The sequence below is a fragment of the Cetorhinus maximus genome, chromosome 17, assembly GCF_964194155.1.
Source record: "Cetorhinus maximus chromosome 17, sCetMax3.hap1.1, whole genome shotgun sequence".
Lineage (NCBI taxonomy): Eukaryota > Metazoa > Chordata > Chondrichthyes > Lamniformes > Cetorhinidae > Cetorhinus > Cetorhinus maximus.
The window spans coordinates 84,809,572-84,836,207 of record NC_135895.1 but is presented as its reverse complement, the minus strand read 5'-3'; the positions used below and the strand labels follow the sequence as shown (position 1 = coordinate 84,836,207).

At 42.5% G+C, this 26,636-nt stretch overlaps 1 protein-coding gene across 1 annotated transcript in view; it reads left to right on the top strand.

The window, feature by feature from the left end:
* Positions 1-22,265, top strand: part of astn1 (astrotactin 1) — a 2,710,576-nt gene extending 2,688,311 nt beyond the window's left edge. The window contains exons 22-23 of the mRNA XM_078561790.1: positions 837-1,020; positions 22,028-22,265. Coding sequence (XP_078417916.1) covers positions 837-1,020; positions 22,028-22,265 — 422 coding nt within the window. The remainder of the gene's footprint in view (positions 1-836; positions 1,021-22,027) is intronic.
* Positions 22,266-26,636: the final 4,371 nt, after the last annotated feature.

The window sequence follows — 26,636 nt, the reverse complement described above, 5'->3', positions numbered from 1 at the left end:
ATTCCCTACGTCCTGGGAGATGGCCGCAGCCTTAATTGCTTTAAGGCAAGACTTCCCCCTCCCCACCCATGTCAGTAGCAAGCCCTGCCTTACAGCTGCTGGCCGATCAGATAGCCAGAGCAGCTCTGTAATGCCAGCAGTGCCAACTGCAAGCAGCGACAGCAGCTGGGGCTACGGGCAGTCCCACCATGCCAAGGATCCCAGGTAAGTCCAGGGTTGAGGTTCTCAGCTTGGGGTTGGGAGTCCAGGTTCAAGAGTCCAGTGGGAGGATTAAAAGGGTGGGGGGAGGATGACCTTGGGGGGGGTGCCTTCAGTGGGCCCCTGCAAAGGAGGTCCCCCACTGTCGACCCCCCTCCCTGTCCAGCACCAGTCCCTGCAGGTAAAGCTGTCGGAATTCTCACATGGCGTTGGTCTCACACGCCACAGATAAAATACCGGGGGTGGTGGAATGAGGCTCTTAAGTGGCCATTAATTGGGGTTGGGTGGGCAGGGAGGAGTGGGGGGACAAGTGATCCAATGTCTCCCCCATCCCTGTAAAATTTCAGTCTCGTTGGGGACGAGTGAGTAGGTGGCAGAAGGCCACCCGCTGGATTTTATGTGCCCCTCAGCTTCAAACCCACCAGTTAGGGGGGGTGGCAGAGGGGTGGCAGATATAAAATCCAGCCCTATATATCTACCCTAACAAATCCTTTAATTATCTTAAATACCTCAATTACTTCAGTATATTAGCCAGCACCAACACGGAATGAGGCTTTCAACTCATTTATCGGCAATTTGAATGGATTCTTACACATCTTTGATCACTTATGTTAACTGGTACACTTTGGCTTCTCCAGAAATTGCTGACAAAATCTATAACTTGTTCAATGGCTACACAAGCGGAAAGGAGCAACAAACTGCATACAACACGCTGATGGATCTGGGCTCATCCACCCTGCATCGAGTGTATTACCACTACAATCAAGACTATGAGCACTTTGGAGAATTCACCTGGCGCTGTGAAGATGAATTGGGACCAAGGTTTGTGCACTTCAACCAGTTCCAGGGTGGAGTAATCCATGTCATTCTCCTTTTCCCTCAAGCGTGTTCCTTTGCTCAGTTCAGAAGGTAATAACACACATGAACCCAAGCAGTGATGATCTAGTCCATGTAGCAGGGTAGACTGTTGATGTTGATAAGCAATGCACTTTACTACCTGTATGCAATCGTTAGCTGCTGTAGGCTTTATGATGGAAGTACCAGGATTAGGAACTTCTCCAACCCGGGCCAGGGAAGCTGAAACAGCCTGTGAAGTTATTGACCTGCGTGACCTATTTGAGGGCGAAATCATACAGACCAATTACTGGCCAGGATTGTGTGTTCTGTACAAACTAGTGGCCACACAGCATTTCAAATAGAGAGGAAATGAAGTTAATTACACAGGTTATGTTGTAGAAAGAGCAATTAATTTTCAGCAGGTCTGATTAAATTAAATTATTTGCTTCTGACCTAACTTTGTCAACTGCATGCCTCAACAACTTCTTCACCAATGGGAGTTGCCTTTTTTTTATTTATTCATTCATGGGATGTGGGCATCACTGGCTAGGCCAGCATTTATTGCCCATCCCTAATTGCCCTTGTTCAGGGGGCATTTTATTTTTAAGAGTCAACCACATTGCTGTGGGTCTGGAGTCATATGTCGGCCAGACCAGGTAAGGATGGCAGATTTCCTTCCCTAAAGGAAATTAGTGAACCAGATGGGTTTTTATGACAATCAACAATGGTTTCATGGTCATCATTAGACTTTTAATTCCAGATGTTTTATTGAATTCAAATTTCACCATCTGCCGTGGTGGGATTCGAACCCTGGTTCCCAGGTCATTACCCTGGGCCTCTTGCCCTTGCAGTTTGTTTGCCCTGTTTCTGTGTAGCTTTAGGCTTTTCTTAATGTAATACTTGAGTGATCAGAATTGTGCGAATGAAGTCAGTGGAAAATGGAAATTGTGTGTAGAGTAAAACGAGCTGCCAGTTTGTTAACAGAGGAAATCCCACCCACCCCCGCCCCCGCTTGTAGCTGTAGGAAAGTGAACATTGGACAGTTAGAGAAATATGATGCTGGAGGCATGGACTATTCACCAAAGGAAATGGACCAACCCCAAATTCATACTCCAATTTCTCAAGTGTTTGCCCTCCAGCATTCTTAGGAACCAGTGTCGTAGGGCTAGGAAGAAGCTTGATAATTCCACCAAAGCCATGGAGGCATGATTGGATCGGGGTGGAGGAAGGTGCCCGGGGATAATCTCTCCTTAGCACCTCACTTTCTGTTGTCAAAGGTGCGGAGGTAGGTTGATTGCCAACCTTTTTGCTTTAGATTGGCATGTGCCAGAAGTGAAAGAGCGAAGTAATTTCTGAGGAAAACGCAATTAAATGCTGTATAACATCCTCATTGCCAATATTAGTAAAAGTGGCTTTGACTGTGGTCCATTAGAAAACACAGGATAAAAATTCCAGCTTAATTGTTCTTACCCATATGGAAAATCAGGAATCCTTTGGGCTGCTGTCATATTTGATTGTGTTTTGCAAGCATTGAAATTTCTGGAAAAAGCCTGTACTTACAGAGAACTGTGTGTAACTTGGGGCCCTGTTAAGTGTTCTGTCTCTCAGAAATCGAGTCTCCTTTTTAATCCTCGACTGCCAGGAGCTCAAGAAAATTCCAGACTTCCTGGGCAGACCTCTTTTTTAAATTCTGCATTACACATTATGGTTCTGACAGAAACAGGAATTATGCAAATTAAAGTATCAGGAATGCCTATATTATTGCAACATTAACTCTCTACACTGAAGTGTGTCTTGACTAAAAGTATATGCCTGACAAATGGACTTTGCCAGTGCCCCAGTTTGCCTGCCATTAACTGAACGTCCTCATTTGGACTCTCTTTGGTTACCCCATTCCTCTCCTCTGCCACCCCATATGTCTTTCAACAGTTGCCTCTTTGCTGACCCTGACCCCTAATTTCACCTCTGAAATGCCTGGCTCTAATTTTTAAATGATGCCCCTAGTCCTAGACTTTATAACCATCGGATATAGTTTTCCTCCATCTACCCTATCCTTCCTATTCCCCCTTAATATCTTGAAAACTTTAATTTATCCCTTCTTAACTCCAGGGAATATGATCCTAGTTGTGTAATCACTCCATGTAACTTAACTCTTTGGGTCTGGGTATCATTCTGGTAAACCTTCACTGCACTCCTTCCATGGCCAATATATCCTTCCTAAGGTGTGGTGCCCAGAACTGCTCACAGTACTGCAGGTGTTGTCAAACTGGGGTTATGTTTAGCTGAAGAATGACATCCACCTTGTATTCTAATCCTCTAGACATAAAGGCCAGCATTCCATTAACATTTTTGCTTATTCTCTGTACCTGTTCATGACATTTTAAAGATCTATGCCTTAGGACCCACCTCCCACACTCCCCCCACCCTGCTCCCCTGTTTCTAGCTCTTCATCATTTAGAAAGTGCCCTGTTTAACCTTCTCAGGTTCCAAGTAGATTAGCCCACTTTTGCCAATGTTAAAATCCTTTTGCCACAGTCTTGTCCACTCACTTAATCTTTCAATATTTTGTGTTTCCATTTACAGTGCTTTACAGTGCCTCCTATCTTTCTGCCTTCAGCAAATTTGGATGTTATGTCTTCTGTCCCATCATCTGGTCATTATTAACCACAGCATATGGTTGAGGCCCCAACATAGATCCTTGTAGATTCCATTCTCCCAGTTAGAATACCTTTCCATTGTCCTTAAGCTCTGTCTCCTGCCACTCAACTGTTTTCCTAACTAGGTCAATAATTTCCCTTCAATACGATGAGCTTCTCAGTTTTAGTTAGCAGTTTCTTACCAAACGCCTTCGCTGGTCGGCTGAAAATGTTCAAAGTGTTGAGTCACCTTATCCTTAATCGTAGACTAGCAATTTCCCAAGAACAGATGTTAAACTAGCTGGTCTAACCTGGTTTCCCTTTCTCATCTCTCTTAACTAGTGGATTGAAATGCACAGTTTTCCAATCTAAAGGAATAGTTCTGATATTGAGAGATATTTGGAAACTTATAGTTAGGGCATCTGCAATGTTCTTCCCTACTTCCATTAAAATGCTACATTAGAAACAACCTGGTCCTGGGGATTTGTCATTCTTCAGTGCCATTATTTTCTCCATCACTGTTATTTTGCTTAGGTTAATTTTGATGAGCCCTTGACCTTGATTCAATATTAGTTTCTTTGGAATCTCTGACATGCTGATCTCTTCCTCTACTGTAAAAACTGATGCAAAATAGTTATTCAACATATTCACCATTTCCTGATTTTCAGTGACAAAATCATCAGTTGTCAAAGGGCTCACAATTTCTCCTGACCACTCTTTTTTCTAATATAAATGTTTTCTGCATTGATTTTTATATCCCTTGTAAGTTTCTTTTCATATTCCCTTTTACTGTATGTTTTGTCACCCATCGCCATTCTTTGTGTTTTCCCATTTGCCAGGATCTGTGCTATTTTTGTATTTTGGATGCTTTTTCTTTTCTTTGTATGCTATCTATCCCTTACCTACTCCTTAAACTTAAAAAAAACAGGCTGCAGCTGTCAGTGAGAGTTTAAAAAAAAACCTCTGGCCAACTGCTTTGATTGACAGGCGCAGGTAAGAAAAAAAGTAGCATCTGATTGTGCAGTTTTAATAGAGCTCTTTGTTGACATTTCCTCAAGGGTTCCCATTATGTCATTGTGAATGTTTGGCTGAGTATCAAATGCTACAATTATCTCAGCGGGGGATTGTGAATTCACAGTTTGATTGACAGTTTAAAGAGCCTAGTAAAGGACTAGCTGTCTTCCTGGGGTCTGAATAGAAGTTTGTTTGTTTTTAATAAGCGATTAACCATGTGAAATTTAAAAGCTTTCATTGTGTTTTATGAATGGGAGGTTTTTTTTTACTATTAAATGTGTAGGAGTGAGCGCTTTATTAGATTGTTAGGCATTTTTTTTTCCATCTCCACATGGCTCCTGAGGTCTGCTAATTGGTGGATACTGGGTGAGTGGCTATGGAGGAGACATGGGGATATTAGGGATTATGGAGGTAGGTAGGGGGCATGGATGGAATAAGGGGCCAGGGAGTTTGTGGAAAGTGAAAAATGTGTGAGGGCTGAGTGCTAGAGGGCCTAAGAACTTTCAAAACAACTGGGATGAGTCCCAGAGAACCAAGGTGAGCCTTCTAACCAGCCCACCTTGGCATTCACCTCCTCCCTGTCTGCCTATGCCCTACCTCTGTGGTTGGTGGGTCCAACTCAATGCCACAGCTGTCCCCCCAGAGCGAAAATTGTGTTTTGTGGTCCTTTTTATTGAAGCATGTCCAGCGGGTCTGGAAATTTCCTGTTAGCCAAATTCCAGTCCTAGGTTGAACTTGATCATTTTATCTGTTAGGCTGTTGACTGAATCTGCCTCATTCCTCATTACGAAATCTAATATGGCAAGCCCCCTTGTTGGTTCTAGGACATATTGTTGCAGAAAGTTATATCAGACATGTTCATGAAATTCATTCCTTTCCTTACTATTGCTAGCCTGCTTATTCCAAGCTTATTCCAATTAATTTGCTTCATCATCAAGAGAGGAAGCCTTTCTTCGCATTAACCTCTGTGAAGTTTGCATGACTGGGGTACACAGGGAAAGGAGCAAGTTGGAAATTGTTATCAAGAAAAACAATTTATCGCAATTACAAAATATTGGGTTGTGCACTCCCCAGAACAAATTCAGGCTATGTTAATACGAGTTTGACTCCTTGAACTGGAATATCAATGGAAATGCAATCCACAATTTCCCTGAGATCAGTGATCCCATACCAACAGTCAGATAGTTCAACATTTATTGCAGAAACTCACTAAATAAGATACCCATCAGTGTTTAGACTAGTGTGCCATAGAAGACAGCCCCAGCAGTTTACATTTTACATACAATTACATCAAATTTTGCAGCACAGAAACAGGCCAGTCTGCCCAAGATGTCTATGCGCCATGCCTGCTCCTACCTTACCTCTTCTCATTCCATCAAACCCTGCCCTTCTATTCCTTTCTCCCTCTTGTACTTATCTAGATTCCCTTTAAGTGCTACTCCACAATGTCACCACTTAGGGTATGTTATCTACACCAGGTTATTTGGGTGGGTCATGATTGTTTTGGCCGGGCAGTAAATGAGATCATTAGCAGAGTGGCAGGGCTTGGAAATCAGTTAGAAGCTAACCCAATTATATCAATGATGTAACAACTCAAAACTTGACTCGAATGTAAATTAGTGCAAAACTATTATGGTACCATGGCCCATAAAATCCTAGTAATATAACATCTAATTGTTGTGCATGTGGTTTCTCTGTATTCACAATTAGTGCTGCTGCTATTCTTAATCTGCCACTTACATTGGTAGATGGCAAATAAAAATACAGCTATCACAATTTTATTAGTCCATAGGTAAGTAATGATCAGTTAAGAGCACCATCATTTTGGAGATAGGGGATTCTCTAAGACAGCATACATTTTCTGAGCAAGTTATTATCTACTGTTGAATTAACCTCACCACTGATCATTCTCCGTTGGCAGTTCAGCATTAACAATAACAATGCGCCTATTTGAGCATGTGATAGGCACATAGCGTTGTCACGATCACATCAGACCAGCAAAATTGGACTTTGGAACAGCCTGAGGGTATGAAAGACAAAACACAAGTTCAATCTTCTTTGCTATCTGATCAATACGTTCGGTGTTTTTATTGGTATGTGTAGGATTGTTATTTGCAAAATATTATATCGTTTGTGATGAATATACCGCTAATTTTTGTCTGGGTATTCATGAAATAAGGTCTGAACGCACCCAAAATAAAACTCCAAACTGTCCCGCGGCAAGCGATCATTTTTTGGAGTAAAATTTTAGCAAGGTACCAAATCCTGCCTACGAATCCAGATTTGTTCACATTGCTTCCATTGTTAAAAGTTCTTCGGAGTTCTGTCAGAAAGTTGGAGCTTCAAGTCCCGCATCAGGACTTAGGGGAGAATTTTCTCTCTGTCGGGCGGGCCGGTCGAGTGCGGGCGAGGGCAGGCGTGGACGGGTGCGGTGCTGATCGCCGCCTGTGATCGGCTGCGTGCCGCCATTTTGCGTGGGCGGGCCAATTAAGGCCCACCCAGCGTGACGTGCGCCCGGAAGTGCTGAGTGCTCCCTGTGCAGGCAGGGGGAGGAGGGGCCTGCGCTCTTTCGCTTATGCGCACGAAAATGCGCAGAAATCTCCCTGAGGCACGGAGCTGCCTCAGGGAGTTTAATTTCATAATGTGAATTTCAAATAAAGAAGTTGAAAAATCATTTACACATGTCCCCTCATGTTACAGCGTCACATGAGCTGGGACATGATTTTCAAACTTTCCAATAACACCCGCCCGTGGATGAGGCTCTATGAAAAATGCGAAGGCCGCCGGGGCACTTTGCCTGCCTGCCAACCTTAAGGTTGGACGAGCAACTTTCTCAATTGCCTTAATTGTTTGATTAAAGGCCTTAACAGGCCTTTGACAGTTCAGCGGGTGCGCAACCGACTCCAAACGGAAGGTCAGAATGTCGCGCGGTGACGTCGGGACGCACGCCCAACGTCACCGTGTGCCATTTTACGCATTGGCGTGGCGGTCCCACCCCCACTCGCCAAACGGAAGATTCTGCCCTTAATGTTGGCTGGTAAGCTACATTTTTGGGTGTGTCATCCTTTGGCAGACAAGCCATGCTAAGCTCTCATCTGCCTGGTGAGATGGGTAATTGTCCTTCCGCCCTGGCTCTTATCATCCACCACCAAAAATACTCATTAACTGCTCATCCATCTCATTGCTGTTTGTAGCATGTGGCTGGTGCAGAATATCTATTGTGCTCACTTCTTCGCAAGCCACTGAGCTTGAGAAGCATAATTCACCACAAAAAGTGCTTCGAGACATTTCAGAGATGTGGCAATGTGTTACGTAAATATGAATATATTTTCATTTTGTTTTACCATTCGCTCAAAAATTCTAAGCCTGCCCAGGATTTGAATGGTGTTTCCAGCCTGGCATTCTTTCAACACCTTAGTCACATTTCTGGACAAGATTTAAGAGGGCGATCTGATCAGTCACTCTACTCTCGCTATTAACCCCCTGTTGGGGATGGGCAATAAATGCTGGTCCAACCAGCGATGCCCACATCCTGTGAACGAATAAAAAAAACTTCTCTTTCTCTCTCTCTTTCCCTTTTTAACTCACTCATCTATTCTTGCATTCCTTTGTATTTTGTTAATGCTATGACGGTCATACTTATCTGAACTCATGCCTTCTTAGCTTTTCAATATAAAATCTAGTGTCACTTCATCACTTCTCCCTGAAATGCCTCATTTTTGTCTTTCTTTAAACTTTTGTCCTACCGTGATAGCATTCTGTGGAGAGGTCCCTAGCTCTTCGTTAAATAAAAGATATAACTGTGCTCACAGTTAGAAAATGTTTCCTGATTTCATTCCTAAATGGTGAAGTTTTAATCTTAAGATTATGCCCCTGAATTACAAATTTCCCCCACCAGAGGATATAGTTTATCTGTATCTATCCAATTCTAACCATTTTAAACATTCAATTAGATCACTCCTCTGAACTCGAGTGGAGAAGAGAACTTGTCCTCTTAACTTAACCATTTAAGCCCTGACATAATTCTGGTGAGCCTGAGTTGTACTGTAACAACGATAGTTATATCTCTCCTGCAGTGTGTGGTGTGCAGAGCTGAATGCAACACTCTGAATTATGCCTGACCACAATTCAGTATAACTGAAGCATAACTTTCCCAACCCCGTTTGACATAATGGCCAACATTTTTTTTGATTTTTTTTGTACCGGGTTTTGTTGACTTATGTCCATGGGGAGTTGGGGGGATGGGGAAGTGGGGAGCGGTGGGTGGGAAATACTCAAGCTTTAACCACTGTGAAATGAAACCAGAAAACGTTGGAAGCAGTCAGCAGGTCAGACAGCACCTGTAGAATGAGAAATAGGATTAATGTTTCAGGTCAGTGACCTTGTTTAAGAAGCGGAGCGTGTTAGATTTTTAACAGTTTTTAAGCAAATACAGAGCCAGGGAAAAGGGTGCATCAATGCAAGGCACAAAGGGGTGATGAAACAAGTGAAGGAATGAATGGTAGTTACTGCAGAGTGGGAGAAAAGCATGGCAAATATGGCCAAGAGGAATTGACTCCCCTGGGCTGGGAATGTAATGGGAAAAACTGGAGGGACCCCCAGGGGTGTGGACTATCCCATCAGCCTTATACCGATTGGAGATCTCCCACGACAAGCTCCAACTCACACCCCCCCTCCACTTCTAGTGGCTCTGGTGCAACCATGTCCCACCTCCAGCACAGGCAGAATGCCTGTTGTGTACATTCTGCCGTCTCTTCACTGTGGTATTTTGATATCTATCCCTTAATGACCCTATTCCCATCCCAGTCTTCCCTTTTAATAAATGTGCTTGTAAAAATGTTTTAATGTTTTGTTTTAGATTCCTTGATAATTTAGTTTTGTATTTCCACTTTGTCTCCATAATAGCTTTTTGATGTTTCCCCTGAACTCTTTGTGTTGTCTCTTGTCATGTACTCTTCTGCTGTCTATGTACTTAATGTATGCTTCTTCCTTCAATTGTTTCCTTATGCCTTTAGTCATTCATGGAGTCTCACTAATGATTTGTTTGTTCTTTCCTTTTAGCAGGATATATTTTCCTTGCATTCTGTTGAACTCCATTTTAAATAATAATTTTCATAATGTTATTGGCAATTATTGTAAAGAAGGAATAGTGGGGCGGGTGGGGGGAGATCTGGATAGTTGTATATGTGTGTGTGTGTGTGTGTGTGTGTGTTAATTGAATTATTAAGAATTGGTCTGAAGGCGTTGATGTATCAGAAGAGAAGCTAACTTTGAAATGCTAAATAAGTAAACATGGCTTAAGTTTTAGAGTGTGAGGTGTAAAGGAAAAGTTGCATTCTTAGATAAACCAGAGTAGTTTGATGTTCAAAGGAGGCAGTGAAATGTTACACTTAGCCAGAAGAAGCCAAACAGTTGTTTATTTTCCCCAAAGCTTACTGATAAAATTGTTACTATGAAAGATTTTTATTATTAGAAAGGTAAATCGCAAAGACATATTGAAACAATGAAATTTGCGTTCAAATGGGAAAATAAGTATAAAGGAGAGAAGGCTATGTGTAAGAGGAAGGAATTCTAAGATCTAACAAGTGTGAAAAGCCTCCAGCCACTATGTACCAAGCTGCTGCCTATAGGAACCGAAGCTAAGAGAGCTTGCTGTGAAAATCCCTGTCCAGGGTATCACGTGCTTTGCACAATCTATTTTGTTTTTACAGGTGTGTAACTGGGAGTCAGATTAATTAGGGGAGCTAGGAGTTATCATAGTAGTAATTTGTAGACCTATGTATGTGCTTCAAATTATTTATTTTATTAATTAATGTTTAATTTAGTTTTGTAAAAAAAAACCTCTATGACTCGGTGGACTTATTACTACTGAATTCAAGGCACACATCTCGAAATAAAAATACAAATTGCAAAATGGCTGTGGCAGCTGTTTCAAGTTTCCCTCTAGAATTTGAGCAGCTTAGCATTTACCGTCGCTGTGCCATAACATGTTCTAAATTATTGTTTCCCAATATTGTTGCCTGTTTTATTTTCCCAAGTTCCATTCCCAGCCCCTCAAAATAAGATTTTCTCCAATCTATTAACCTTGTTTTTGTCATATTTATGTCCTTTTCTATCATCATCTTGAAGCATATTATGTTATGGTCACTATTGCCTAGATGTTCCCCTGCTTTTACTCCTCTTATCTGCTCTGGTCCATTCCCCATTACTAGATCCAATACCGAATCTCCTGTTGGGTTTTTTACATATTGGGTAAGAAAGAAGTTCGGTACACATTGTAGGAACTCCATTCCCTTATCCCCTTTACCTACTCCCTCTCTCCAATTAAGATGGGGTAGTGAAATTCTCCATGATTGTTATTCTATGTTATTTACTCAATTCCCTAATTTGGCTGCATATTTCTTCCTCCACCTCTCTCCCACTATTTGGTGATCGATAGAATGATTGATCTTTTATTTCTATTCACAAGAATTCTATTTTGGTCTTGCTGATGCCATCCTTTTTCTACTGGCATGATGTTATCCCAAATAAGTGCAGCTGCTTCATCTCTCCATTTCCCTTCTCTATCTTTTCTAAATATGTTATACACGACAACATTTAATTCCCAGTACTGATTTTCCTGTAGTCATGTCTCAGTGATCCTGATTTTGTTTGGTTACTTATCATAGATTCATAATCATAGAGGTCTACAGCACAGAAGAAGCCCCTTCGGCCCATCAAGTATGTAAGCACCTAACTATTCTAATCCCATTTTCCAGCACTAGGCCCATAGCCTTGTATGTCATGGCATCGCAAGTGCACATCCAAATACTTCTTAAATGTTATGAGGGTTTCTGCCTCTACCACCATTTCAGGCAGTGAGTTCCAGATTCCCACCACCCTCTGGGTGAAAAAATTCTTCCTCGTATCCCCTCTAAACCTCCTGCCCCTTACCTTAAATCTATGCCCCCCAGTTATTGATCCCTTCACCAAGGGAAAAAGCTCCTTCCTGTCTACTCTATCTATGTCCCTCAAAATTTTATATACCTCAATCACATCCCCCTCAATCTCCTCTGCTCCAAGGAAAATAACCCCAATCTATCCAATCTCTCCTCATAACTAAAACTCTCCAGCCCAGGCAACATCCTGGTAAATCTCCTTTGTACTCTCTCTAGTGCAACCACATCCTTCCTATAATGCGGATTCCAGAACTGCACGCAATACACTAACTGTGGCCTAACCAGTGTTTTTTATAGTTCCAGCATAACCTCCCTGCTCTTATATTCTATGCCTCAGTTAATAAAGGCAAGTATCCCATATGCCTTCTTAACCACCTTATCTACCTGTCCCGCTACTTTAAGGGATTGGTGGACATGTACACCAAGGTCCCTCTGATCCTCGGTACTTCCCAGGGTCCTACCTTTCATCATGTATTCCCATGCCTTGTTTGTCCTGCCCAAGTGCATCACCTCACACTTATCCAGATTAAATTGCATTGCCACTGGTCAGCCCAACTGACCAGCCCATCTATATCATTCTGTAGTCTAAGGCTATCCTCCTCACTATTTACCACCCCACCAATTTATGTGTCATCCGCGAACTTACTGATCAACCCTCCTACATTCAAGTTTAAATTGTTTCTGTGCATCACAAACAGCAAGGGACCCAACACCGATCCCTGTGGAACCTCACTGGACACAGGCACCCAGTCACAAAAACACCCCTCAACCATCACCCTCTGCTTCCTGCCACTCAGCCAATTCTGGATCCAATTTACCAAATGCCTTGGGTCCCATAGGCTCTTACCTTCGTTATCAGTCTCCCATGTGGGACCTTATCAAAAGCCTTACTGAAGTCCAAGTAGACTACCTCAAATGCATTGCCCTCATCTACACGCCTGGTCACCTCTTCGAAAAATTGAATCAAATTGGTCAGACATGATCTCCCCTTAACAAAACCATGCTGACTGTCGCGGAAATCGGAGTGAACACTCAGACCCAGGAGGTTTGTCTCGGAAGCCTTTATTAATCGTGATATCACGGAGAGCCCAGTAGCATACAAGGTAGCTAGCTGACACTCTGAGGAAGCATCAGAGCACACACATATTTATAGTAGAGGTTGTACATATCAAAGAGCTTGAAGGTGATAAGACTGTCTAACTTTCAATGATCAATTACATTGAGAATCATTGTCACACAATTAGTCTTTTCTAAGTTTATGACTATACAGAATATTGGGGGAAGCTCACGTAGTAATAAAAAGTGAGACAGAGAATAGATAACCATGCTTGACCTTATCTTTAGTGCTAGGGGGTGTACACTCTAGAGAACAGATGACCATTGCTTGATCCTGTCTCCTTGTGTTGGGGGCAAACATCCCAGCCCCGTCTCAAGGACTCCAGGAAGCCTGCCCATGACACTCCCCTTTCTCCCCTCCTGCTCAATTAGCTGGCAGCTGCAGGTGTGTCTTCTAGAACAAAAGAGGGAACTGTGCTGTAGTATTCCACCATGGTGCTAACGAGAGAGGGAACTGTGCTGTAGTATTCCACTATGGTGCTAACTGTTTATCCCTTAGTTGACCTGTAGATGTATTTTATTCTTCCACAATCCCTCCTTATTAATCTTTCAGATTAATACCAATGAGGAATAGTATCTTCATCATCATAAGGGGGCTCATAACCATAAGGGAAAGGCCGATCCCTGGCAGGGTAAACCTTTTCTCTCCACCAGTGGGTTTCACTGGGGCCAGTGCGCACCAATTGAGGGACAACTGGAGCTCCTCCTAATCCAGTAGAGACACTGTTAATAACCTGGGAACAGCAAATCCGCAAAGCAATACATGCACAAAACCCTATAACACATGCTACGACCAACCCAATTAAAATGTATAGCAACCAACTTCCCCAACCGGAGAACCAACCTAGTATTACAGACCACCAAGAATCTTTTTTATAAAAATTACTCAAAACTTCCGTTTCAATACATAATACAAGTTAGATCACTTGGTAACAGCTGCTATATTGTTGCCGGACAATGTCTTTTACAGTGAGTGGCGTGGACCCAGACTTCCTTCCCTTTAATCTTCAGGGCCGTTCGAGTTGTTAGCAGCAAAAGGTAGGGTCCTTTCCACCCTCTCATGCAATTCAGCTGCTGTTTTGCATAGAGGAAAATGAGTACAAATCCAACATTTAGTCTGATTAACTTGCGAGGCTACGGCCTGCATTCGTTGAACTGCAGAATTGGTATTCCATGCCCCCGCAAGGACCACGCAGGACAGGATCCAAATCAGAGTCAGCATTCCGACGGCTCAGTTAAAGTTCTTGCACAAGCACTTCCGTCCGAAGTCAGCGTCCGCTTGACGTGCGATGCGTGGATCCACAAGGGCGTCCTTCAACCTTTACGGCCATATGGGTGGTGAGCAGGACTTGGAAAGGCCCTTCCCATTGAGGTTCCAAACAGTTCTTTCTCCTGAAGGTCTTTACTAGGACTAGGTCCCCGGGCTGGTATTGATGGCAGTCTTCAATGGTGGGCTTTTTCTGAGCTTCTACTACCTGTATATGCAAGCTCTTGAGAGAATTAGTAAGCGTTATACAGTATGTAATCATTCCCTCATCCATAGCGTGGATGTCCATTTCCCTAGCAGACAAGGGTGGGGTCACTGGGAGGCGCATAGGACATCCCATTACAACTTCATAAGGAGAGAGGGAGGTGGTACGGTTAGGGTGAGAGTGCATAGCCATGAGCGCCAAGGGTAGAGCTTCAGGCCATTTCAAACCAGTTTCTTCACATAATTTAGTTTGTTTTTCAGAATACCATTTTGTCTTTCCACCGCCCCAGTAGACTGGGAGTGGTATGGGCAGGAAAGGTGATGGTTGCATTGTAAGGCCTTCGACAGTTCCTTTATCACTTTAGCAGTAAAATGAACAACAATTTTACAACAACAACAGCATCATTTCGTCAGGTGGGATACGCCTCCACCCATCGCAAGAACAAACATACTATAACTAAAACATAATTACATTCCATACATTTAGGCATTTGTATAAAGTCCATTTGTAGGTGTACAAATGGGCCCCATGGCTGGGGTCCCGTACTAGCAGTCACTGTGGGCGTCTTGCCTGGGTTATGTCATTGACAAAGGTATGACAGGTATTACTAATACAATACAAAAACAGAATTAACTGGAAAAACTCAGCAGGTCTGGCAGCATCGGCGGAGAAGAAATCAGTTAACGTTTCGAGCCTTCATGGCCCTTCGGCAGAACTGAAGCATAGTTAGAAGAAGGGAGAAATATAAATTGGTTTAAGGTGGGTGGGCGGGGTGGGGGGAGGTGGTGGGGGGAGAGAGAGACATTGAGGGTGTGGTGATTGTGGAGATGAGCAGATAATCAAAAGATGTCACAGACAAAAGGGTCAAAGAGGTGTTTTGTCTGAGAGAAGTGCTAATTAAGAATGGAAGACAGGATATTCAAAGTACAGCTCTAGTGGGGGTGGGGTGGAAAGGCTAACAAGGTTTTAGTTTTAGATTTAAAAATAATGGAAATAGGTGGGGAAAGAAGAATCTATATAAATTATTGAAAAAAAAGCCGGGGGTGGGGGAGAAATGGGGTGGGGATGGGGGGAGGGGGAGTTTAAGATCTAAAGTTGTTGAATTCAATATTCAATACAATGCCTATTAGCATATTACTATTCACTATACATTCAACATTCATTCTATATACGCGTGTTAAACCTCTGAGCTGGCAACCGGTCAAGTCATGATTCTTGCGTTGTGAGAGATTCAATAGATGCTCATTAGTTACCCATGAAGGGACTACCCCTTCTTTAGTCTGTCTTAAATTTTCTCCTGCTTGTTCCAGTGCCCAAGATCCATAGGGGTTGCAAACATCATTTCTGCTCGCTTTGTCTGAAATATTTTTTCCTATTTCAATTAATTTATTGATAGTCCCTGCATGACTTCCGAGCACGGTAGCCAGGCTTTGGATTAACCAATGATGTCTCTATATTGAATATCGTAGCGGCATCATTTATCAGGCTGGGCTTAACGCGGTTCCCTCCCAAGCCTGATCGCATCTCGCCACTGAACTGAACTGCTTCAATCATCAATTGGCACGTCAGAGCCGTATAGAGTGCTTGGGTATGGGTTGAGTACCATTGGGGCAGGACGACACCGGATACATTCAGGACTACGGGTACCAGCTCATGGTGCACATTATCATACAAAACTTCTGATTAACCAGTACCAAATCATTCGTCGGTCCTGGATGCATAGTCGGACAAGATGGATCAGTCGGTGTGGTTTGAGGGGCTTCAATTGTCTCTACTCAGACTGTGAAAGTAGAGGTGGGAGGTGGCTGGGTATTGGTGGACCTCCCATGCTCGATCTGAAGCAAACCATTACTACAATTTGAAAGCACTTGTTCTCCTACTGTTACATTTATCATTCCCCGTTGCGAGTCATTCGGCACTGTCCATGCTGTACAAAAGTTCCTCCTGCTGTGCAGGATGAGCAGTGATGATCCCCGACCTTGTTGCCAGTACTGATAGGCCCACGACCAGGATCGTAGATCTGTGGAGGCATTAACATCGGCTCCCGTTCTCCAGGTTACCGCTTGGTCAATTGTCATGTATGTTTAACTGTGTGTAATGCCTCCATTTACTTCCCGTTCTCATATCTACAAGTGCGCATGTATCACCTCCATAATTACTTAGTATGGTCCATTGTTGCTCTTTGGATTTGCCTGTTTCCATATCCTTAATCACCTGTCGGTCTCTGACTTCCTCTCTCCACTCATGTAATTGCCTACTTAATCCCCTTACATTGTCCTGTATTTTTCCTTTCCATCTCCTACTATAATACCTTCAGGTAATTGCATGGCCCTTCCTGTTATCATTTCAAATGGGGTGAACCTGTCGGTACTGCTTGGGGTAGCCCACGGCGCATTAGAATATTGGGCTGTTCCCTGTCTCTTGATTGATTTTTTTTTTAAAGTTCAGTTCATCCTTTCCACCATCCCTGGACTCTGGGGGTGGTAAGGAATATGGAATTTCTGTTTAATCTCCATAAGATTACACACTTCTTTAATGACTCTCCCTGTGAAATGAGTTCCCTGATCTGAATCCATTTGGGTAAACTCCTTCCAGTTTACTCCCTCCTGCTGCTGTCTCATGTCAGACCTCAATTCCTTAAACAACTCTACAATGCACCTTCTTATCCTATCTTTCAATGGCTCAGTATTTTCACTTCCAGTGATGGTTCTCTCTGGGAACCGCTTAACTCTGCCTGTCATCAAGGTGTTAATCCTGTGGTTTTACTTTTTGTAGCTTGCAGGCACATTAATATAGTCAGTAATACATCTATTTAGCCTTTTTCCAGCTTTCCCTTTACCTCTAAGTTTTCTTTCCTGACCATGATCATCCTAAGGTTCTCTGGAGTTCAGTTTCTCTATTGTCTTGATTGTTTAAAATGTTTCCTTACTCTTTAGGCCATATTAACTATTCCATTTCAATGGGGATCTCTGTCTCTAGATCTTTGCTTATCTCCCCCTGTGCAGTTCCAATGCCTCAGTTGATGGCCAAATTATCAAATTCATTTCCCTTAAAACAGTTTGTACATTATGTCCTCTTTCCCTGACTCATTCTCCTACTTGCCTCATACCATATTACACTTGCAACAGCTACCATCTTATCTTGTTCAGGTTGCCTGGAGAGACTTTAAAATATTCTCATAACAGTTTTAAAAACAGAAATCAGGTATTGACAAGTTTTGCTTCCTTTTCTTCTTCTCAAAGATTTTATTGTCTTAAAAGAAACCCGCTAAATTGTGTCTGACCCTTTTCTTTTAGAATTATCCCAGATTCATTAACTCGGCCAAAAATTAGATTTCTGCCAAACTTTGCCAAGGTCTTGAGCTTAGCTTCATATTTTGGGAACAGACTTACAAACACAAAAGCTTGCAGCATTTGAATTAGTGCCAATTGTTGTCAGACCTTTTAAAATGAAAATTCCCTTTTGAAAACTTTATCAAGAACCAAACCCCAAATTTTTGAACTTAGTAAGAACTGTAATTTACACTATCAAAATTAAAACAACCTCTTTTTCGTGTGTAACGATTTGTATCCAAGTTATAATTTCCGTATGTTTATCGACACATTATTTATCTTAGACAGCATCCTGGTGATTCAAAAGTAACCTGTTAAATTACACTGCATTTTACATCTCAAGATTGTCCCAAATTCAAATTACAGTGCTTTTGGAAAGCAGATTTCCTTTAATATTTAATTCATCTCTTCTTAAGAAACCCCTTTTTATCCATTGGAACCATCATGTGTTTACGTCTTTTCGTTTTCCTAGAATCCTTCTGAATTTCAAGTAATTTCTTTTTCTCAGAATTTTAGAATACTAACTCGTATGTATTAATCCCAATCAGCTTGGAAGCTGATGATGAGGGTTATTCCCTACTAGTCTACAAGGGGGTGGTACAAGGGTTGGTTCATCTCAAACAAAGGCAAGCCTTGTTTTATCTTTACACTACCTTCAAATTATGATTTTTGCCAGAAATCTCAACTCAAACCTTGTACTCAAAACTTTGGAATATTTGAATAAACTTTTCCTTTAATCTAATATGGGGCTTTCGACTCTAAAGTGCTCAACTACACACGCACAAGACAATTCAGGGAAGAAAACACATTAAAGCTCACATACAAATGCTTCATTGCACACAAACAAACACATAGATAAAGGTATGTATTGATACTCCTATAATATTGAACTTAACTCTAAACAAATCTTCGAGTAGCAGTGGGGGAATAAAGGGATCTTGAAGGCTCCACCTATAGGGACCTTCAAACTGACGAAAGCTCACATTTTCTCTGCTGCTGCTTGTGAGTTGCTCATTAACCCCCTAGGGGTACCCTTTCTCTCTCTCTTCAGCACAAACAGCTCTTGTAACTTAGATCAATTCATTCTTTTTTTTTAAGTTACAGAAAATTCAGTAGTGGACTATCTACCTCCCTTAAAACATATAAGCGCTCAAATCTGTCCCGATTAAAAGTTCCAGCTGGTGGGAAGCTCTCTCCTTTACTTTGAGTCCATTTAACCCAATCAGAAACATATTGGACAATTTCAGGACCGTATTGGACATACATATAAGCATTTGGGGTTCCCTTCAAAGGGGGAACCTGGAGTTTCTTTGATGTCATATTTCCCATTTTACTTAATAATATACACAAAAGAAAACACGGAAATTACTTACTTTTCACCTCCATGGGACTCGAACCCCTGGGTATACTACTACTACCTTTTTTTTTTACCTCCATCCATTTTTCATTCCGTTTTCTTGCCCATTTTCAAAGTTCCTGATTTAAGCTCCGGTTTCGCCGGTTTTGGTTTGTTCTTAGTACTTTGTGAAGCGGGGGGAGTGGCAGAGCCCGCTCTGCTGTTGCGACCTCCCATTTTTCTGAAAAGAAAACACAATTAACAGCGCGGCGCGTTTCCTACCCTAGGCGCTCACCGGTGTTTAAGAGTTCCTTAACAAGTCCTCCGATTCTTTGGGTCACTTAAGTCTCTTTGGTCGGTAGCTACCCTTTTACTCGCAGTCCCCTTCTCAGCTGGGACGCTGATTCACTGCAATCCCCTTTTCAGCTAGGATGCAGTTCGCACTCTCCCTAACTTGGGAGAGGTATTCCTCCCTTTTTACCGCGAGGGTTCTTTTTTAGAGATCTGACGGCCCAGGATTTCAATCACCTCTCCAACGTAAGAGGTTACTGGACATTAGTCAGATTCCATCCTCGTCGCCAATTTGTTGCGGAAATCAGAGTGAACACTCAGACCCAGGAGGTTTGTCTCGGAAGCCTTTATTAATCGTGATATCACAGAGAGCCCAGTAGCATACAAGGTAGCTAGCTGACACTCTGAGGAAGCATCAGAGCACACACATATTTATAGTAGAGGTTGTACATATCAAAGAGCTTGAAGGTGATAAGACTGTCTAACTTTCAATGATCAATTACATTGAGAATCATTGTCACACAATTAGTCTATTCTAAGTTTATGACTATACAGGATATTGGGGGAAGCTCATGTAGTAATAAAAAGTGAGACAGAGAATAGATAACCATGCTTGACCTTATCTTTAGTGCTAGGGGGTGTACACTCTAGAGAACAGATGACCATTGCTTGATCCTGTCTCCTTGTGTTGGGGGCAAACATCCCAGCCCCATCTCAAGGACTCCAGGAAGCCTGCCCATGACACTCCCCTTTCTCCCCTCCTGCTCAATTATCTGGCAGCTGCAGGTGTGCCTGCTAGAACAGAAGAGGGAACTGTGCTGTAGTATTCCACTATGGTGCTAACTGTTTAACTCTTAGTTGACCTGTAGATGTATGTTATTCTTCCACACTGACTGTCCTTGATTAATCCCTGTCTCTCCAAGTGTAGATTAATTCTGTCCCTCAGAATTGCTTCCAATAGTTTCCCACCACTGAGTTTAGACTGACTGGCCTGTAGTTCCCTGGTTTATCCCTTCCATCTCTTCTTGAATAACAGTACCACATTGGCTGTCCTGCAGTCCTCTGGCACCTCTCCTGTGGCCAGAGAGGTATTTGCAATACATGATTACTTCCAGCTCCCCTGTTTTATGAAGGACACATTGTGCATTGCTGGTCTGGCTTTTTAACTTACTTTTAATGGGATTTCCTCTCACTTCATATTTCACTACCTTTTCAGATTTCTGTTCTAACTCTCTTTAATCCCTTGCCATTAATGTCATCCCTTACTTCATTCATTCCTATTTTCTCCTGCCCTGTTTTGTTTACATTTAGGCTGCTTACATTTCTTGCAGATCCCTCTCCCCATCTTACTAGTTTAAAGCCTTTGCTACCTTCCTATTCACCCTTTCTGCTAGGACACTGGTCGCACCCTGTTTCAGGTTGAGTCTGTCCTAAAGGTGCAGCTCCTTCCTGTGCTAAAACTGGTCCCATGAAAAGGAACCCCTCTTTCCCACACCAGCCCTTTAGCCACGTGTTAATTCTGCTGATATGCCTGCTTCTATGCCAATTTGCACTTGTCAGGCAATAATCTGGAGCTTATTAGTGTCGAGATCCTGCTTTTTAATTTAGAACCTAACTCCTGCTACTGTTTCAGCAGGACCTCTTCCCTGTTCCCACCTATGTTGCTTGTTACAACATGGCCCACGGCAACTGGATATAGCCCTCTCCCTTTCCTATTTCCTCTCCTACCCGGTCTGTAGTGGGACAGTCAGTCCTGTTATTTACAGTTTGCAGCGAGGCTGTTAGCTCTATTCCAGACAATCTGTGAAACCGTCAGCTGTTTGTATATCTTGGTTTAGGCAGACCTAAATAGATTCTTGATTAACAAGGGGGTGAAAGTTTATAGGGGGGTAGGCCTGAATGTGGGGTCAAGGTCACAATCAGATTAACAATGATCTTATTGAATGGTGGAGCAGACTCAAGGGCCTACTCTTAATTCATATCTTCATATGAATGTATGTAATTCATCTGAAAGATGAGACCTCCAATGGTGAAGCTCTCCCACAGTGCTGCACTGAAGTATCAGCCCAAATTATGTACTCAAGTCCCTGGAGCAGGGATGAACCCACGACCTTCTGATTCAGGGGCAGAGTGCTACCACAGAGCCAAGCCTGACACCTCGTTGGATCATTCATCATGTTGTAGTCAGCCTAATGCAATAATTGTGTTAACAATGCCGGCAGTAATGGAATGAGTGAAATCATTTCTACATTTCCTGTGTCATTCATAAAAAAGTGCTCCCCACAGTTTAAAGTCATTATGTTGTGCAGTATTTTTTGAATTTCTAAGTTGGAATGTATAGGAATAATATTTTGTTAAACTCCAATCTGTATTAATACTCACTATGGTGTAAACTCTTAATCTGGTACATGTGACTGAAAGTGAACTCAAAGTAACTTTAAAATTAACCTCTTTCATTCTTCCCATCTTTAACGTCCAATCCCCCCTCTTGCTATTTGCCTCTCATTCATCCCCTTTCACTTTCTTGGTTCTCTCTGCACCCTCTATCTTTCTTTCCCCTTCTCTTTTCCCTTCATCTCTTTCTTCCCTCTGTCCATCATCTTCTCCCTCTTTCTTTTCACCCTATCTCTCCTTGCCTCATTCTCTTCCCCTCTACATCTCTCTTCTCCCATTCCTCTTTCCATCTCTTACTTTCTGTTTTGCTCCATTTCTCCTCTTTCTTCCACCCTCTCCTCCATTTTCTCTCTCTTTTCTCTGTCTATCCTACCCCCTTTCTCTCTCTGCCCCTCTCTCTATCCCTCTCTCTCTCTCTCTCTCTCTCTCTCTTCCACATGCACCTTCCCATCTTCACCTGCAGGAAGGCTGGTCTGATCCTATCCAAGTTAGAAGAGTTGAGTAGCTGGTGCAGAAGTCTACTGCGAGAGCCCAAGATCATCCTGCGTCGGATCTCCTTGAAGTATCTCTCCTGCCAGTACAGTGAAATGAAGCGTTCAGGGATAAACTGGCAAGACCTGAGCACAGAGGTAAAGAAGATCTGCGACGAGCAGTTCCTGACAGTTCTGTACAATGACTATGGAGAGCACAAAGAGTTCTGACAGAAGAATGTACTTCATGTCCCATCTCCCACCCCCACGCCAATTTCGCCAGCTGTGTAAAACGCAACCCACGCAGCCTTCTGGGCAAAATGTCGCTTGGCTCCTGCAGTTGTTTTGTGGAAGGTCGTTAAACCGCCAGGCTCACTTTGGTCTGGCTGTAAAACTTTGAATCTGTTTGAATAGTGTCAGCCAAGCATGCAGATTGTTTGATTTTTAACTTCTTCACTGGAAGCTGGAAGAATTGGATCATCAGGTGGTGATGATAATGTTTGCATGGCATGTATTCCCATGGCCGAACCTGTTCTCCCTTTGTCTTAGGGCCCTACATATAGTAATATTGTCTTTTTGTTGCAAACATTCAACAATTGTTGCAGATTAGAAATGTTTTATTTATCACTCAGTGGTACTTAGGGAGGCCACTTATAGTCAAATCCAAAACTCCACAGTCGGTGAAATCAGGCTGCGTTTTTGGGTGGGATTGTGCACGTAGTCCTGGAGTTTGTGCTGCTGATAAATTCTCCCCTGTTAATATGCCATCCTTCGGGATAGACTATGTTGCCACTCATTTACCATTACAAAGCAGGGAGTTGAAACTATACTAGGTTAGCTACCCACTATTGATAGATTATGCTACAGTACCTAATGTTCCATTGTAGAGGAAGCTATTATGGCATTTAGTGCCTGATCTACGGAGAGATTTTATTATGGCATCTGATGCTCTCCAATAGCAAGGGTACTATGGTTCTTCATGGCCCTTCTATAAAGGATTTACAATTGATTCCCCATACCTTAGACAAAGAAATAGAGACATTTGATAATCTTATGATTTCCAAATTATATTTGGGAAATTTCTAGGTAGCTTACCCAAAAATCAAACAGTCTGATCCAATACTGCATGGATGGCAATTATAGTGGTAACCCCGCCCCACACACACACACACTCACATATTCTGGAATGCAAACATAACCCCTAACCTCTTTTTGCCATTCCTACCTTTTGGAACCCCATTCACCCACACCTCCAACAACAAATACAAGAAGCTCATGGACTAAGATTGAGATAATCTGATCAGCTGCCTCTGCAATTTCCCTCAATTCCTCTAGTCCAATGGGCCAAGCTTCCACTTAAACAGCACCCACTGCCTTACCTGAACTTGCACCTTTCTCATTCCTCTCCTATCTCCCCTCATGTCTTGCCCATGAGCCTGCCAGCTGATACTGATAACCATTCTCTCTCCTTCCCCAGCCCTTCAAATCTGCTGTTCACATGCCTCTCCAAAAAAGAACTCTCACTTGACCCCTCTATCCTTGGAAATTACTGTTCCATTTTCAACCTTCTTTTCCCTTCCAAAGTGCTTGAACACATTGTTGCCTCCAAACCCATACTCATCTTTCCCTCAACAGTACATAAGGCAGCCATTTGGCCCAACCTGTCTGCACCAGCTCTCCTAATGAGCAATTCATTTAGTGCCATTCTCCCATCTTGTCCCCGTAGCTCTGCACATTCTTCCTTTTCACATAACAGTCTAATTTCCTTTTGAATGCTTCGGCTGAATCTGCCTCCACCACACTCATAGGCAGTGCATTCCAAACCCTAAAAAGTCGCCGTGTGAAAAAGTTTTTTTCCAATATCGCTTTTGCTTCTTTTGCCAGTTACTTTAAATCTGTTCCCTCTCATTCTTGATGCGTTCACAAATTGGAACGGTTTCTCCCTGTCCAGACCCCTCATGATTTTGAACACCTCTATCGCATCTCCTCTCAGACCTTTCTCCAAGGAATACCATGCCAACTTTTCTAAGCTATTTTCATAACTGAAGTTCCTCTGAAACTCTTCTCATGAATCCCTTCTGCACTCTCTCTAATGCCTTCACATCCTTCCTAAAGTGCGCACCCAGAACTGGATGCAGTTCTCCAGCTGAGGCTGGACCAGGTACCACATAACCTCCTTGTTCTTGTACTTTATGCTCCTGATTAATAGTGCCCAGGGTACTGTATGCTATATTAACCACCTGATCAACCTGTCCTGCCAACCTCAATGACTAATTTACATATATGCTCATGTCCCTCTGATCCTGCACCCCCTTTAGAATAGTACCCCTTATTTCATATTGTCTCTCCATGTTCTTCCTACCAAAATGAATTGCCACACATTTCTCTGCATTGAACTTTATCTGCCATTTGTCCGCCTATTCCACCAACTTGTGAAATGTTGAAATTCTACACTATCCTCCTCACAGTTCACAATGCTTCCAAGTTTTATATTATTCTCAAACTTTGAAATTGTGCCCTGTACACCAAGATCTATGTCATTAATATATATCAGGGACAGCAAGGTTTCCAGCACTGACCACTGGAGAACTCGACTACAAACCTTACTCCAGCCCAAAAAAATATTCATTAACCAAGACTCTCTGTTCCCTGTCACTCAGCCAATTTTATATCCATGTTACGACTGTCGCTTTTATTCCATGAACTATAACTTTGTCCACAAGTATATTGTGTGACACTGTATCAAATGCCTTTCGGAAATCCATGTATACCATATCAACAGCACTGCTCTCATCAACCCTCTCTGTTACCATTTCAAAAAACTCCAGCAAATTAGTTAAACACAATTGCCCCTTAACAAATCTGCACTGGCTTTCCTTAGTTAATCTGCATTTATCCATGTGACTATTAATTTTGTCCTGGATTTTTGTTTCTAAAAGTTTCCCCACCACTGAAGTTAAACTGACTGGAGTTTAGTTGCTGGACTTATCTTTACACCCTTTTGTGAACAAGAGTGTAATGTTTGCAATTCTTCAGTCCTCTGACACCTCCCCTGAGTCTAAGGAAGACTGAAAAATTATGGCCAGCACCTCTGCAATTCCCACTCTCACTTCCCTCAGTATCCTTGGATGCATTGCATCCAATCCTGGTTTAACCCCAGTCAACTTTAAGCATAGGCAGCCTATCCAACAGCTCCTCCTTGTCAATTTTAAACCCTTCAAGTGTCTGAATTAGCTCCTCTTTCACCATGGCCTGGGCAGCATCTTCTTCCTTTGTAAAGACAGATGCAAAGTATTCATTTAGTACCTGAGCTATGCCCTCTGCCTCCATGAGTAAATCCCCTTTTTTGTTCCCTAATTGGCCCTACTCCTCCTTTTACCACCCTTTTGCTATATATGCCTATAGAAAACTTTGGGATTCCCTTTTATGTTAGCAGTCAGTCTCTTTTCATTTGTTCTTTCTTGCTTCTCTCATTTGCTTTTTCACCTTCCCTCTGAGCCTTCTATTTTCAGCCTGGTTCTCAATTGTATTTTCTACCTGACATCTGTCATAAGCACAATTTTCTTTCTTTACCTTAATTTTTTATCTCTTTTGTCATCCAGGGAGCTCTGGCTTTGTTTACCCCATCTTTCTCTTTCAAGGGAACATGCCATTTCTGTGCTCGAGCTATCTGTCCTTTGAAAGTAGCCCATTGCTCAGCTACCGTTTCTCCTGCCAACCTTTGACTCCTATTTTTTGGGCCCAAATCCTTTCATACCTCATTGAAGTTGGCTTTCCCCCAGTTAATTTTTCTTCCTCCGATTGTTCATTGTCCTTTTCCATAAACCTACAGATACAATGATCACTGCCATCTAAATGTTCTCCTACTTAGACTTGATCCACTTGGCCCACCTCATTCCCAAGAACCAGGTCCAGCAGTGCCTCCTTTTGCAATCGACTGGGAACACACTGCTGCAGAAAATTCCCCTGAACACACTCTAGGAACTTTTTCCCCTTTCCACCCTTCACACTACTATTACCCCAGTCTAAATTTGGATAATTAAATTCCCCCATTGTAACCACTCTAAATTTTTCCAACGCTCTGTAATTTCCTTGTAAAGTTATTCCTCTACATCCTTCCCACTATAGACAACACTGGACAATGTAATTGCACCCTCTTTTGTTCCTTAGCTCTAGCCAAATTGATTCTGTCCTGAACCCATCTGAAATATTCTCTTTCTCCAGCACTGTAATGTTCTCCCAATCAATACCACCACCTATTAGAGTAGTTACAATGGGGGGCTTTTCTTCCTTTCCTATCTTACCTGAACACTTGTATCCAGGAATATTTAATACCCAGTCCTACCCATCCTTGAGGCAGGTCTGTTATAGCCACAACATCATAATTCGACATGGCAATTTGTGCCTGTAACTCACTGATCTTATATACCACACTCTGTGCATTCACATGTATACAGAGTATCACTGATGTAGACTTTATTATTTTCCCACTTACTCTGAACCCATATAATAACTTACTGTCTCCTACGCTAGTGCTGTCTTTCCCAGTACTCTGTGCAACTTGATATTCCTCTCCGTTTCCCACACCCCAGCCAAGTTAGT